Source organism: Leptopilina heterotoma, unplaced genomic scaffold (assembly GCF_015476425.1).
Source record: "Leptopilina heterotoma isolate Lh14 unplaced genomic scaffold, ASM1547642v1 Lhet_27, whole genome shotgun sequence".
NCBI lineage: Eukaryota > Metazoa > Arthropoda > Insecta > Hymenoptera > Figitidae > Leptopilina > Leptopilina heterotoma.
The window spans coordinates 2,038,865-2,055,421 of NW_025110978.1; the positions used below are offsets into that span (position 1 = coordinate 2,038,865).

At 24.0% G+C, this 16,557-nt stretch overlaps 1 protein-coding gene across 2 annotated transcripts; it reads right to left on the reverse strand.

The window, feature by feature from the left end:
* Positions 1–675: 675 nt before the first annotated feature.
* On the reverse strand, positions 676–16,172 carry LOC122503829 (glycine-rich cell wall structural protein 1.0-like). 2 transcript variants are annotated; one of them, XM_043614551.1, is made up of 9 exons: positions 16,027–16,172; positions 15,691–15,802; positions 15,251–15,352; positions 14,122–14,304; positions 13,806–13,991; positions 12,196–12,358; positions 9,069–9,174; positions 6,421–6,462; positions 676–969 (listed from the first exon to the last, which is right to left on the reverse strand). In XM_043614551.1, the coding sequence occupies exons 2-9, from the start codon at positions 15,789–15,791 to the stop codon at positions 965–967; spliced, it is 888 nt and encodes a 295-aa protein (XP_043470486.1). In that variant the 5' UTR covers positions 15,792–15,802; positions 16,027–16,172; the 3' UTR covers positions 676–964. The 2 variants fall into 2 exon arrangements, with proteins under 2 accessions (XP_043470486.1, XP_043470485.1); XM_043614550.1 differs by lacking the exon at positions 676–969 and adding an exon at positions 5,757–5,835.
* Between the last annotated feature and the right edge of the window lie 385 nt (positions 16,173–16,557).

The following is a 16,557-nucleotide window of genomic DNA, read 5'->3' on the forward strand; positions in this document are numbered from 1 at the left end:
CATGATCGGTTATTATTGTATTATTATAATTATATAATTAAATTTTAATTTTGAGTTATCTTTAAAACCTGAGTTAATTATATTTCAATTGCAGAAAATAATAAAAAGAATAGATTCGAGCAAGTGGTCTTTAATAAAAATATTTTTATTAAAAACCACTTGTTCGAATATATTCGTTTTATTATTTTCTACACTTTAAATATTAATTAAATAAAAATTGCAGTTGTAAAAGGAAAAATTATTCATTCAAACAATTTTGACAGTAGGTAAACTATCTTAAGGAGGTTTAATATCAAAACAATTTTAAATTGCTTTTAATTTGGTTTCTAAAGAATCGTCAAAGATATTAAAAATCTTTTTTTTAATTAAAAATTATTTCTTATTCTCTCCAAAAAAAGGAGAATTCAAAATTGTGAAATTCAACCTCCTTAATTAAACAGTTGAAATTAATAACAGAAATATAAAATATAAATATACGTAAAATAACAAAATGAAAAGATAAATAAGACACAAGCAAAATAAAGAAATAATTTTAAAATTAAATGAAAATTGTGATAAAATAAAATTTGTTATATTAAAGTTAGTGAGTGAAAAAAAGAAATGCAAACTACAGAAAGAAGTAAAGAAATTAAAAATAAGAAAATAGAAAAGAACTTTCCTTCAAAAAGGACACAATTCATATTTCATGGAAGACTTTATTAAAAAAGTAAATATATATATTTATATTTCATTTTGATATAACGACGTATTTCGTAAAAAATTAACAAAAAAAAAATCGATTCTACCTTTTTTTAGCTCATTTAACGATGAAGACACACTGTCACAGACTTCTTGGTTCGTTTAAAGAGTCCTGAATGGAAATCCTGGATATCCTTTATTTTTTTTTCATTATCACAGCCAGTCATGTGGCATTGGAAAGAGCTCATTTTCAAAACGATGCGGCCAACATCTCACAATCTCATTGTCATCCTAAACAAAAATTAACGATGTAGAACACATACATTTCGCACAAAAAAAAAATTATAAAAGAATCAAAAAGTAAAAAAAAAGGAACTTTCTACTACAAAGAAAAAAAAACAAGAACTCCTTGGCAGGATTTTTTTTTATTATTAACAAGAATTTTGTTAACTAACAAAAAATTTTTTTTTATTTCTGTCCATAATTCTGCCTAAGAGTTTTCTTTTCTTTAAATATATAAAAATTCAAACGGGAATCTTGAAATCTAACTACTTGTGTACCTAAAATTGAATATTTCCTTTTATTTATTTATAAAATCCTTTTATTTACTTTTTTTTAAACTATTGAGGCTAATTTTCGTCTTTTTTCCTTTATAAGGATTTTATCAGTTTTTTTTCTCATTTTCGTGCTTATACACAGAAACAAAATTTTAAGTTTCGTATCGAATTGTATTTTTTTTACCTATTTTTTCATTTCATATCCTGTAAATCGAATAAGGTTTTTTTTCGATTCTCTTTTTTATTTGCAAATAAAATGTGCCGCATTACTTTGTTCTTGAAAAAATTGTCATTTCATGAATATCCTTTATTTTTTTTATTTATATCTTTATTCTCTTAATTGAAATTATTTCAGCGATCGCATTTGCTGATTATTGATAAAAATTTGAAAAAACGCACATTTTTTTTTAGTTTTTATTGGAAGGTAATACAAGAAAAATTTGCGAGACGCGCTTATTTAAAATTTCGCATTTTTTTTTATTTTTTTGGTAAAATCTGTACAAAGAAAGAGCGGATAGATATTCATTGTTTACTCACCTTGAGTTTCATCTGAGGTTTACTCGAGCTTTTATTTCGGTAATAAGGGTACAAATCTACCATCTTATCCTTTTTATTTATTTTGTTTGTTTGTTTTTTGTTTTTTTTTGCTTTTTTGTAAATAAATCTCAAATCATATTTTGCTGCGGTTGTCATTTGGATGTGATTTTCTTTATAAAATCTCTGGTTTTTTTTTTAATTAGGAAAAAATAAACATTGTCTATCAAAAGGACAATGATATTAAAGTGATTTACCTGTGACAATCACTGTCGAAATTAAAAGTTAGTGCCGAAAATTTTATTTATTTAATATTTGAAAAAACAGAAAATATTTTTTAATTAAAACAGTAAATATTTTTTTTATTATATTTAAAACTTTATTGCATTTTCAAGGTGGTCACAAGTTTCAGTTTATCAATGTCCCTGACAAAATTCTTTTTACATGAAAATATGAAAGCTTACGGAAAATGATTATTAAAATTATGAATTTTAATAATTTCTAAAAATTACAATTATAACTCTACCTGAATTGAATTATTTTCTACAATTTTGAACTAAACTTCATCTTTGAATCAATTATTTAAAATAATTTTCCGAAAATTCTTCTATAGAATAATTCAATTATTTAAATAAAAAATTCAATTATTTTCGAAAAATTACATTAAAATATTATTAAAAACTAATTCTTAGAATTCTTTTATCATAATTTTTTAGATTCAATTATCAAGTTATTTTTATTTCCAAAAAATTATAATAAAGAAATTCTTACAATTAATTTTTTAAAAATATTTTTGAAAGAAAAATGTTTTTCAATTATATCCTAGGTAGGAATTTCCAAACAATTGGAATTTTAATAAAATCTTTTAAAAATAATTGAATTTTTGAAAAATATAAATAAAAATAATCAAATTTTTGAAGAATTTGAATTATTAATATGATCATGGTTTCTCCAAAAATTTTAATAAATCTAAAAAAGTAAATTTTTATCTACACTGTTCGAAGATAATTATTGAATCTAAAAAATTATGATAAAAGAATTCTAAGATTAGTGTTTAAAAATAATTTTTAAACACGGGCATTTATTGCCCGTGTATTATTATAAATAAATAAATGTAATTTTTCGAAAATAATTGAATTTCTTAGAGGAATTTTTGTATAATTTAAAAAAACTAATTAATTTTTTGATGAGTTTTAATAAAAAATTTTTCTTTCTCCAAAATGTTAAAAATAATTCTAAAATATTATTTTTTGTATGTATTTGAGTTTTAGGAAATATGTAATTGAAAATATTGAGTTTTAAAAAATTAGAAGCCAATTTTTATTAATTTTAATTTTAAAATTTGCATTTAAAGATTTTTCATTAACATTTTTGATAATTAAAATTATTTTCAAAATTTGCAATTAAAATTCTTTAAAAATTGATTTTCAAAAATTTTAACAAAATACTAAAAAAAATTAATTGTTTTAAATTAAATTTTACAAAATTTCAATTATTCAAACCCTTTTTAATTGTATATTTCGAAAATTTAATTAGAAAAATGATTCAAAAATAATTTTTGAAGCATTTGTTTTTAGTTATTTTTCGCATTATAAAAATCGACATAAGTTGCATTTTATACTAAAAAATGTGGTATATTGTTGCAATATTTGCAAGAAAAGTAAAAAAAGTCGCATTTTTTGAAAATAAGTTAAAAAGTCTCAAATTTCTTAATTTCTCTAACAAAAATATTTTTTCCTGACTTCATTGACATGTGGCCACCCTGACTTTTGTAAAGAAACTATTTTAATAAAAATTTCGAAATTAAAAATCAATCGTCTTTCGGCAAAAACTGTTGCAAAACGTATTTTCTTAAAAGAAAAATAATCGAAAGTACTTTTTAAAAACATAAAATTGTTAAAAATTTACAGCTAAAAGAAATTTTGTGCTAAAATAAATTTAATCTTTGAAAATTAAATTAACTTTTTGTATCATTTTTTTTCTGAATTTAGCTATTAAGTTAGAATAAATTAGAATAAAAAATCGTTCATTAAAAATGTAAGAAAAATAATATTACTAAAGTAGCAAATTGCCTAAAATCTTTTTCTTTTTTCGCAAATAAAAGTGCGATTTTTCCCATTGTGCTGGTAAAGTTTTTCACATTCCTGAACAAATTCTCAGGTTGTTGCGCGCTCATTGCCTGTGGAATAAACTTGTTTTTTTCAAAATTTCTATTTTAAAAAATACCACTCAAAATTTGTCACATAAAAACCAAAGCTTTTTTTTTTTTAAATGAATTATTGAAACTAAATGTTTATATTATATAATTATTTAAAAAAAGAAGATATATACGAAAAAAACAACTATATAGAAACAACGATAATTATATCGGCACAAATTTATACGAAATCTTTTTTTTATACCTACGTTCCCCATTTTGTTTATTCGAGTTTAGAAAAGCTTACGTCTCATTATTATTGATGCCCATTGCGCCGATTTTCCCTAGAGCAGTTGCTGGTTTACCTAGTCATTAAATATATCTTGTGCAGGTGATAAGATTAAAAAAATGAATTTCATCTTGATTTACCATTTTTTTTTCTCTATTGCATACAACATTATCGCTACACATACGTTTTAAGCGGGGCTTAATAAATAACATTTTTTTATTTTGTTTTGTATACTAGAAAAAGAAAGAGTTAATCGACCGTCTTTCTTTTTCTCCTATAAAAAAACTGAATACGTTTTTTTTGCCTATAATTAGAAAATTTTCACACTGAGGAAAGGAAAAAAAAATTTTTTTCTTATCAAATTAAATTTTTTGACGTGTTTTCTTTATCTATCATAGCAATAATTAAAAATGGTATTAATAATAGTAGTAATATAATGTAATTTGTGATATTTTAATACTATTTAATGAGTCTGTCGATACAATATGCTCATTTTGAAAACGCTTCTGAATAACATTATTTCAGAAACAAAAAAAAACGCTACATTATTCTCCTTTTGAAAATCAAAATACAAAGTTGATTCCATTCTACTTTTTTTGTTTTTCAAGAACGCAGCATTAAATCACTGAAATTAGTTCATCAAATTTTTCATTTTTCAGTTCGAAATGCTTAAAAATAATGAAAAATAGTTTTTTTTAAAAAAAATCTGTTTTAAAAAATGATTCGTAAATCCTACACGTAGTATACAGTCGACTGATTAATTAAATGACAATTATGCGGGAATTATAAAAATTCTTAATTTTTTTTTCTCTCTCTCTCTCGCTCTCTCTCACACGCTCTCACAATGAAAAAATCTTGATTCTACAGACAGATACAAATTGTTTATAATTAAAAAATAATATTACAATGACTTGTAAGATTTGTCCCTAAAGAAATGTTCTACTCATGAGAGATGAAATATTTGCAAATTAACTTAAATCTTGGAAAACAAAAAATAAAAAAAAACTGAAACATAATTTCCACTTAAAGTCAAATGTAAAACCTCTCATTTATTTCTAAATTCTCATTGTACTTGACAAAAGAAATTTTTTGTGTGCACAATGATTTTTTTTTCTTATTCGGAATTAAAAATTACGCTAGGATTGCTAAGTTATTTGTTTTTTTTTCTTTTAATATATTTTGTATGAAGGAAATCAGATCACATTGGAAAAATAAAAATTATAAGGTAAAGTAAAAAAAAAAGAAAGAAGAAAAAAAAGAAAAAAAAAAGATTCACCCAAACATTCCTTAATGTACAAATTTAATTTTCTCATCCACTTATTTTTCTTTTTGATCGATTATTAAAATGGGAGAATTTTTTTTTATTAATTAACTAGTAAATATTTTGTGTTTTGTTTCTTTTCCTTTCATTTTTTTTTTTTAATTAAAATTTTTTTGTTTTTTTTTTGTTTTATATTTTGAAAGCTTCGCTGAAACTGGGCGTTTTGGTAACCAGCACTGCCACCTGCGAACAACCACAGCTCTCCTCCATTCAATTTAACTCGTACATTATTCTTTTTTCTGTACATAACATTTTGTTAAGCAGATACTTGTTATATCTGTTTATTATGCGCTTGGATATCCAGAGTAATAGTTTGAATCTGTAAATGTCAAATCAGGAATGGCTAATTTCACCTACTTTTTTTTAAATTATTGTTTTTTTTGTGCATTCTTGTTTTAAAACTCAGGTAAGCCTGCGTTTTTAAAATTCAGGATCACACGAGACTAGCATTCAATTATTAAAAGTCAATTAAATTTTTTAAGAAAAATTCTCTCTCAAAATTTCATTGAGAGAAATTATTAATACCTACTTATTTTTTTGAGAATAAATTTTGCGGGAATTTTGGATGGATGTTTGCTTTTTTTATTTTCTCTCTTTTGAAATTTAATTATTCAAAAAAGATAATTACTATTTAATTATTCAAATTTTGGTTAATTAGTTTTTGTTACCTAGAGAACTCTTGTGATTTTGCGTAATTCGATCAAGATTCTCTTAGTTTTTTTTTCATGAATATTTATCTAATTCTAAAAAGCACAGGACGTTAATTTGATTTTATCGGAAAAATGCATCTCTGTGCTCAATATTGCATTTTTCTTCTAATTTTCTTATTTATTTATTTTTTTGGTCAAATGGGATTTGAAGTTCGCATTTAATTTTTTATTCAAAATTTATGTTTTGTACTTACCATAACCCTGCTTTCCATACGTGCTATCTTGTGTTGTATAATCTGGAAATTTGGAAAATCTTCATTAGCTCTGTTCATTTTAAGCGGGATTTGTTTTGAATACAAATTTAATTATTTTTAAAAGAAATTATAAATTGAATATAAAGTTCAAAAATTATTTCTAAATAACAAAATTCATTTCTTCTATTATTAAATTAAATTAAAATAATACTTATTATATTAAATAAAAAATACTTATTGCATTGCAAGCTTCGCACTCAATAATTACAATTTTAAAAATGTAGCAAAAATTAGTTTGATTCTCTATTTCCTGATTTCCATAAAAAATATTTAGGGGAACATAGTCTAGGTCGGCCACCTTTTTGACTTTTGTTTATAACTTTTTTTAAAAAATGAATTTGGACAATTGAAGTATATGGTTGGAAAGTCCTGTTTAATAGGAACATTTTTTCTGTACAAAGTAAATTGACAGGTTTAAAAATGAAAAAGTTATAAAGATTTAAAAAAAAAAAAATTTGTAGTCCAGGTTGGCCATTACAGTCAAGGTCGGCCATGTTTAAAATTCAAAGGGCATTAATCGTTAAAAAATAAAATAACATGTTTGGAGTTACGGAAAATTGATTCTTTATTGTTTACAGTTTGTAACTTAATGAAATAACAAAATAATAACAATAAACAATATAAAAAAATAAATATAAATAAAAAAAAGTTTTGCACTAAAATATTAATAAAATTAAATAAAAATATTAATAAGATGATCAATTATATTATGAGTTATACAGAATTGCAGTTTTTGCAAATGAAGTAGCTCGTCCTCAACTTTGCGCATTTTAAACACATAGTGGCCGACCTTGACAGTAAGTAACATTACCGAATTGTTGTAACCATAAAGAAATACGTTTCGGGATTCGATTTTTTACTTTGTTTTCCTTTCAACCATGAGTCCCACAAATTTTCTGCATACTTGCCTTGACGATTCAATTTGTTTTTTATCTTTTATTAATGGTTTTTCACATTATGCACAAAACTTTTTTTGAGCTTTTTTTGTACCGACGTCACAGAAAACACAATTTTCGATTTTCCGAAAATGTAATTGAACAGAAAGTTAGGTTTCACTAAGACAAGCTTCGACAAAAATGCGCGTAGGTGGCGCTAGTGAACTTGACATAAAAACGCGAGTGGCCTACCTAGACAGTAGGCCAACCTTGACTACATTCCCCTACATTTTTCTTATCCTGATAATAACTTCAATTCTAAACTTTTTATGAAATTCAATTATTTTCCAAACTTTTAGTTAGCATTCTACAAAAATTCGATCATATTTAAAAATAATTTCTAAAAAAATTAATTAATTGGAAATTTAAATAAATATTTTAAATTTTTACGAGAATTCAACTATATTCCAGAAATTTTATTTTAATTAAAGTTTTTCAAAAGACTAATTTTTTTTCATAATTTCTAAATTAAATTATTCATACTTGAATAATTTTTGTTCAATAAATATATAAATATTAATTTATTCATTTTTCCACAGAATTTAGAATTTTTAATAATTTTAATGTAAAAACGTTTTGAAATTTAACTATTTATAAAACTTCTAAAAAAAATATAATGCATTTAATATTAAATTATAATTTAAAATTTTTATTGAAATTAATTTTTAAATCAATTCTTAGTAAAAGTTCTACAAGAATTCAATTATTTAAATACAAAAATAAATAATTGATGAAAAAATTAATTATTTCTTAAAATTGAATAATTATAAAGAATTTTATCAAAATTTTTGAAAATAATTGAATTATTTCGAAGAATTTTAATAAATCTTTTGAAAATAATTACATTTTTCAAGGAATTGATTTAAAATTGTATTAAAATTAATTGAATTTTAGTGTTTGATAAAAATCCATTATTTTCATTATTTAAAATATTTTATTTATGAGCTAAATTTATTTAAAATAAAATATTTTAAATAATAAAAATAATGGATTTTTATCAAACACTATAATATCACATTAAAATTATAAATCCAAACAAAATAATATCACAATGTTAATTGAATTTCTATGAATTTTTTTATATTTTAAATAATTGAATTCTTTTGAGAGATTTTAGTAAAATAGTATAGATATATTGAAAATAATTGAATGTCAGCAAATTATTTCATTATTTTTGAAAATAATTGAATTCTTGCGAAAGATTTTTGGAAAAAATTTTGAAAAAATTGAATTTTTTCAAAGAATTTTATAAACATTTTTTTAATTGTTTCTAAGGAAAATTTTATTAAAATTTTTAAGAATAATTTTTTTATTTTAACTGCTAGCAGATGTAAAGTAGTGCAAATTAAAAAAAATAAAAGAAAATAAATAAGTATCTTTTACTTTTTTTAAATATGTGAATATTTAAAAAAAGTATCCAAATAGTAGCTAATCGTAAAAAAAAGTAGTAAATAGTAGGTTTTAGTAGATGAGTGCGAAGCCTGGTATTGAATATATAATACTTATTATATTAAATAAAAAAATATTTTCAATAGCAAACGAAAAGAATTTTTTTTGTTTTATTTCAGAAAAACGAAAAATGATGAATTTGCTCTAAAATTTTTGAGAATACCGAAAGTTTTTGAGATTAATGATCAAAAGAGGATCTCTCACCTGCGACAGCTGGTTTACCATAACCATAGGGATCGGCACTATATCCGGCGGACGCAACAGCTGGAGCTCCTCCATATCGTGGATCTGGTGCAGCAGCCGCGTATCCCTATTTATAATTTATGATTTTATTATTAAATTCCATAGATAAACACAAGTTACGACTTTCTGGTTTAGTTGGAAATCATACAAATTTTTAAGGATTTTTAAAAAATCCTCCGTTTTGTCTTCAAAGGGCAAAAATTTATTGTTACGCAAAGAAAATAATCTTGATTTTTACAGGAAAATTTATTATATTACACACTTATAAATTTTAATACTCCTAATTTTTTTTAAATAAAACTAAAAAGAAAAACTAAGAAAAGTAAAGTGGTATATTCTGAAACTATGTACATATTACATTTTTTTCAAACTTTTCATAAATATAACATTTTACGAATAATTAATCCTAGAGGTATTTTGTGAAAAAAGACCATTTTACATACCTTTTGCAATCTCTTTTTATGAATTTCTGACGATTTCCTCTAGTTTTTAATTTTTGTTCACTAATCTGTGAGATATTATTTTAAATCAGAAAAAAATATTAGTCATTACAGGACTTTGAAAAATTTTAAATTAAGTCACTTGTAGGAATTTAAAATCTTATTTGACAAATTTTTCTCATTTTAATATTTTTAAATGAACAAATTATAATTCAAATTTCTGGTACATAAAATAGAAAAATAAATTTGCATAAAATCCAATTGAATTATTGTTGATTTTGTTACAATTTTTATTTCTTGTCCGATTTGTAAAAATATTTACTTTTAGTCAAATTAAAAAAACACTAATTTTTTGTTGAAAAAATTATACATAGAAAACTAAATTTTCCCCTTGATTTTTTTCAAAATATGCTTCAATATTTAAAAATCTTTGAGTTCTGCATATATTCTGATGAGAATATTCGATAAATAAATTGATAAGATTCTCATTGTGAACTAATTATTAAAAATTATAAAACATAAAATGAAAAGAAATAAATCAAATTTTATAAATAAATAGTAAATTCAATTAAATATTAACTTTACTCTAAATAAAGTTAATAAAAAGAAGAAAATTAAATCCATCGACTATAATAATGAAAATACATTTTTCTTTAAAATAAATATACCAAAAATGAAAAATTATCTCCTTGTAAATTTTCCTTTCGTTTTTTTTTTGGTTGAAAAACTTTCCTCACTTTTCTAAAATGAAAATTCTGAAATTACTCGAGACTTTGATACATCCGATTGTAAATTTATTACAATTTCTTTAAAAAACAAAATATAAATATATTAGAGGATGACAAAAATAACAGTTAAATATTCTTTTGAACAATAATATAATTTTATTTCGTCGTTTTCCTGCTTTTACTTTGTTTTCAGGGTATTTTTTCTATGAATTAAATAGTCTTGATGGAGTAAATATTACAAATGATGTAACATTACTTTTAAAATATCGACGGCTTAGAGTGCAAACCTGCTAACTCCACATTTTATCAAATTTGAGATTCTTTTTGTATTTTATAGATAAAGAGGTGATACATCAGCCAAGTAAAACAGTTTGACGAAATTATGTCTCTAAATTGCTAAAAAAGTGTTGTGAGTAAAACAGCTAACTCCATACCTGTCAAATTGCACTGCTACATATTTTGAGTGTAAGAGATATCAATTAAAATATATTTCAAAAGGAAGTACTTATTATTATTAAGTAGCATTGTGTTGTTCTATTAATAAAACAAATATACTGAAAGTTTTGTTCTATAAGAATATAACCTAAAAATTCTTTTGAATAGTTTTTTGACTCTCCTGAAAAATTTCATAAATGTGAGTTATCAGGTTTGCACTCTAAACCGTCGATATGCAAATATTTAAACATGAGACCACATTATTAGTATTAAATTTAATACGGTCTCAAAATACATGTCTTGCGATTAAAAAATTTCATATCAACACGTACACTTTTAGAATGCAATACAAACTCTTAATTTTTTAAGTTGTTCTTTGTTTTACATTATATTCTATTCACATGAAGTGAAATTTTCAATAAAAATTAGTCAACTTTTCATCGCATATTCAGTGGCAAAAAGTTTTTTTAAAAAAGAATTTTTTTTCCTCTGTATCCTCAAATATTTAAATTTGAATTTATAAACAAAATTATTGTATTTTTAAATTAATTAATTAATCATTTGGTCATTGTCTATTTTATGTAAACTAATAAAGTAATCTCATTGTTTCTTGAGTAACTAAATATAAATCATAGTTCTATTAGCTTTTTTTTAATGCTACTTTAAGCTAATTTAGAAAGTAATCATTCTATTCTCTATAGAAACGAATTTGTCTAATTTCTCCCACATTATTGTTTAAGTGATGTTATTAACTATACGTAATACTTTTCATTCCGTTAATAAAAGCGGTTAAAGCATTGCAAAAATATGTCTAAATATGTAGATATTGATCGTACAGATCAAAATAAAGAAAAATAAAAACTAAATAATAAGAAGACCTTAAGTAAAAGAAAATTAAACTGAATCATGATCCTAATTTGACTTTAATACTTTCGTAATTATATAATTTTCATGGAAGTATAAATGTCTTTTTCTATAAGTTATGTCTTGTCCTTTTTTTAAATATCTATATTTACAAAAAGCTTATTTTTTCATTTCGTCGTTGTGCATTGATAATTTAATGCTTTAAAAAACAAGTGATGGATCATTAAGGAAGACTTGAAGTATTTACTTTTAATAGGTCTTACCATAAAAATTCAAACGTTAAATATAAATAAATTATTACCATTTTGAAATGTAAGTAAAATTCGATTCTTGTATGTAAAAAAGAAAAATACATTTTGCATGTAAATAATTAAATGGCATAAATGATTCTTCCTATTACTAAATGGAAGATACATCTAGAAGTGTTTCCTTTTTTTTTAAATATTGTATATGTGAAATTATTTTAAGAAAAATTGATTTCTTAAAATTGTGAAAACTTTTCTTTTCTTTCTTTAAAGAAGAAAGTGTTAAATTTTTGCGCTAGGTTTCCGATGATTACTAACCAATGTCGTAACTTGAAACAAATCAATATTGTTGACTGCTATTAAAAGAATAACTTACTGCAGACTGCCCATAATCTGCTGGCTGTTGATAACTTTCGTAACCTTGATAAGATTGGGGATACCCTGGCTGAGCTCCATAACCGGCACCATAACCTGCCGCCTGCGGCGGTCCTTGTGCAGCTCCTCCATATCCGTTACCTGAACTTGCTCCATATCCTTGACTAAATTGGGGAAAAATCGAAAAATATTTTCTGAGCACCAATGATATTGTAAATTCGTCTCATTATTTACTAATTAATCAATTGTATACTTTATAAGTTTATATAAATCATAATCATTAATTGTTTACATATCCAAACTTTATACCGAAATAAATTTATTTCTATTAGTAATGAAAATTTGAAATTCCAGAATATTTCCTTCATCTAAATCATATTCGTAGTGTGGTATTTTTTTAAATTAATAGTTAGAAATAAAATCAACAATTTTTTTGAATTTTAATTTTCTTTAACTAAATTAATTGATTAATTAAACAACAGGGAGATCCAGGACAGATTCTTTATTTTATATTATGAAAAAACAATTATTAAACATAATAAACAATTATTTTATATTATGATTAGCATAATTTTAATTAATCTACTTCAACAAAAATATTCATTTTATCATATCAAGGTTTAAAATCTATATTGTAGATACCTATTTCTTTAATCAAATAACAAATTTTTATTTTTTGATAGATCAACAAAATTATTTTTTTAAGTTTAAGTAAAATTTTTTAATTATTGAATAGTTTAAAGTAAAATATGGAAAATTCAAGGACAAAAGTTGAAAATCCAGGACTTCCAGAACCAGTAGACACATTTATTGCCAATTAATTGTTATTGTGAAGGGTATTTACGAAGTACTATTATTAAAAATATTGTATTTTTGATAAAAATAATTTTTTTTTAATGTTAAAAAATAAAATAAAAAGATATTTATTAAATACTATTATTCTTGAAATTATTGTCATTGTTAAAGTTATTTTTTCTACCAAAACACTTGCTAACTTCCATAATTTAATTTCTTTGTAAAAGAATAAATTAAGATCATAAAATTTATTCAATTACAAAGTTCAAGGAACTTCAATTTTTAGGTAATAAAAAAATTACTGAAGAAACTTAGAAAAAAGAAAAAAATAAATATAAAACTAATTGTACTTAATGAAATAAAAATTTAAATAAACGAAAAATTGAAATATTTAATTAAATATTCAATTATATGGGTGAGAAAAAATCATTCTATCCGAGCCAAATCAAAAGAAAAATCACTTCTTTTTAACATTTCGACGATAACAATCGTCCTCATAATTTTCGACCGAGTGATAAATTCTACTTTATAAATAAATATTCAGTTATTTCATTATTATTTAAATATGATTAATTTACCTGAAAACAAAATTTAAATCGAAACATAATTGAAACTATTTACTTTACACACTATAAAATTATGTTTGGTTTTACTTTAAAAAATATTTTATAATTATAAAATACTGTAAATTATTATTAAACTTGTAGATTTACTTATGTAAAAAATAGAATTTTTCTATAATTTAGAAAAAAAGGATAATTATCATTAAAAAAATAAAAATAAAAACAACAATAATAATAAAATAATTTTAATTACCTAATTGGGGCGGATGTGTAGCCATTGGCAGATTGACCACTCTGATTTTCAAATCTCGGCCTCTTTGGTGGTCCGCTGGCTCCAGGTGGTCCTCCGCCTCGTTTTGAGGGTCCACCTCGTCCTCCCCTGCCGCGATCGCCAAAGCCACCACGGCCTCCTGGACCTCCTCTACCTCCAGGTCCACCTCTGTGAATAAAAATCAACAATAATTTCAGTTTCTTTCCAAATTCTTCCAACCAATACCTCAAAATATTTATACAATTGTAAATATTTTACTTCCCAACCATAAAGAAAATTATATATCCTTTTTCTTTACCTGGAACCACCTCGACCGCGGTCCATTCCTCCACGACCTCTGAAGCCACCTCCACGGCTATCTCCTCTACCGAAGCCGCCACCTCGTCCTCGGAAACTACCACCTGCACCACCTCTTCCTCTGGGTGCTCCTCCCATGGGTCCCGAAGGAGCGCCTCCCGGTCCTCCTGCCTGATCGGGTCCTCTGAAAAATTAAATCCCATATTATTTTCAATTCAAATAATTTTAAAAATTACTCCAAATCAAATTGTTTTTAAAGTAAAAAAAAAGAATTTAAAATTACAAAAGTAATTGTTTCAAAATTCAATCATTTCTTTTATTGTAAAATTATTCAAATTTTAATTAATCATTTTATTTTATTTAATTCTTATTAGAAAATTCTACAAGAATGAAATTATTTAAATACAAAAATAAATAATTTATTGAATAATTGAATATTTCATTAAATTTTAATTCTTATAAATACACTCTATCTATGAAACAAATTATATCAAATTTTTCTAAATAATTGAATTTTTTCGAAGAATTTTATTAAAATATTTAAGTATAATTGCATTTTTAGAGGAATTAATTTAAAATTATTATAAAAATAATTGAATTTCTTTTAAAATTGTATATTACTTATGAAAATAATTGAATTCTTGCAAAGAAATATTTTGTAAAATATTTCAAAAATAATTGAATTCCTAAGAAAAATATTTATTATTCATAAAAATAAATAAATTCTTGCGAAGAATTTTTTAAAAATCTATTTAAATAATTGAATTCCTGTGAAAATTCAACTATTAACAAATTTAAAGTAGTGTTAATTCTCAAACATGAAAAAAATAGCCTTTAGTGTAACAAATAAAAAAAAAGTATCCAAATAGTAAAAAAATAGTAGGTTTTAGTAGATGAGTGCGAGGCCTTTAAACTAAGTTTAAATAATTTAGTCATTTTGAAGTCGAAGCGATTTTTCCATTAAATTTTTGCGTAAAAATAACATCGGCTTTGACATCCCTTTAATTTTCAAAGAATTTAGAAGAAAAATTATTGACAATAAATAGAAATAAATAATTATTAATAGGTATAAAAATGATTTCTTGTTAATTATCAATTGCTTTGTTTTTTAATTAAATAATAATTTATACCCAGGTGGAAAGTGACCGCCTCTGCCACCCCTGCCTCGCATTCCAGGTGGTCCACCTCTCATTCCTCCTGGTCCTCCACGACCTCCTCGCATCATTCCACCTCTGAAAAAACAATACAAAATTTACCAAACTATTCAATTCAGCTTTACGAGAAAATTGTTTTCAAATGTCAGACAAAAATATTTAAACTAGTTCATCGATTTTATCCGATAAACCTATACGAGTTATAAATAATAAATTTAAAAAGTATTACAAGCTCACAAGATCAATAGCAAATTATAAATATATAGCAGAATTTACACTTAGAAACTTGAAAGGTTTTAGTGAGTAAATAAACAAATCTAATCACAAAATTTCTAAATAAAAAAATATTTTCACTACTTCTAAATGTCTATTTTTAATCGGCAGAAGACTTATTTTTGTGGAAAAAAAAGACGAACCTTCCTCTTTCCCCGAAGCCGCCGCGTCCTCTCATAGGTCCACCAGGTCCTCCTCGACCGCGAAAACCACCACCACCTCTGGGAGCTGGTGCACTATCCATTGTTGGCTTTTCTAAAAAATTCCGAAAGTCCTTTTTTTAAAAAAAGAGACTATTCAAAAATCTATATACGTTTTCTCACAGTCAAAAAACGATTACTGTTGTAAGAAATCAAACACACCAAAAATCACGACAAAAACGAGAAAACGCACAATAATTTAACGTAGATTGTGTTCACTGTTTACTTCGAATTATCTAACATAGTTAGATAAATCAATTTTATGTAAAATTTACTTACGCTTTATTTAAATATTAAATAATTTATAGACGCTTAAACTTTTGCGTCTGACGAATTGATGCCAACAGAAAATGGACGCCGGTTGCCGGAAAAGGAAATATCGATCTGCGAGGCTACCTGCCTAAACCGGAAATCCCCCACATAAGATAATTTTCCACCAATCAAAAAATTATTTACTCCATTTCATCTAGAGTGAAAAGAAAGCGTCGAATCACATTCACGTATCAATAGAATCGACCAATGAGAAACTTATAATCTGAAAAATTATCGTTGTGTGATAGCGCTCTCAAGAATCGTTATCTTGTGTGAATTTTGTTTCATTTATTGCATTTATTTAATTTAAAAATTTCCAAATTAAAGCAAAATTTTAATTATTTCTGTTAAATTTACTTTATTTTCCTGCAAACAACAAATTGTATTTAAATGGTATTTATTAATTTTGTTGATTTTACCAATTGGACCAAGGCGATGGAATGACAGTGTCAACATAACCTCACTTTTATTATAAATCCAAACACTGGAGTTTATTCA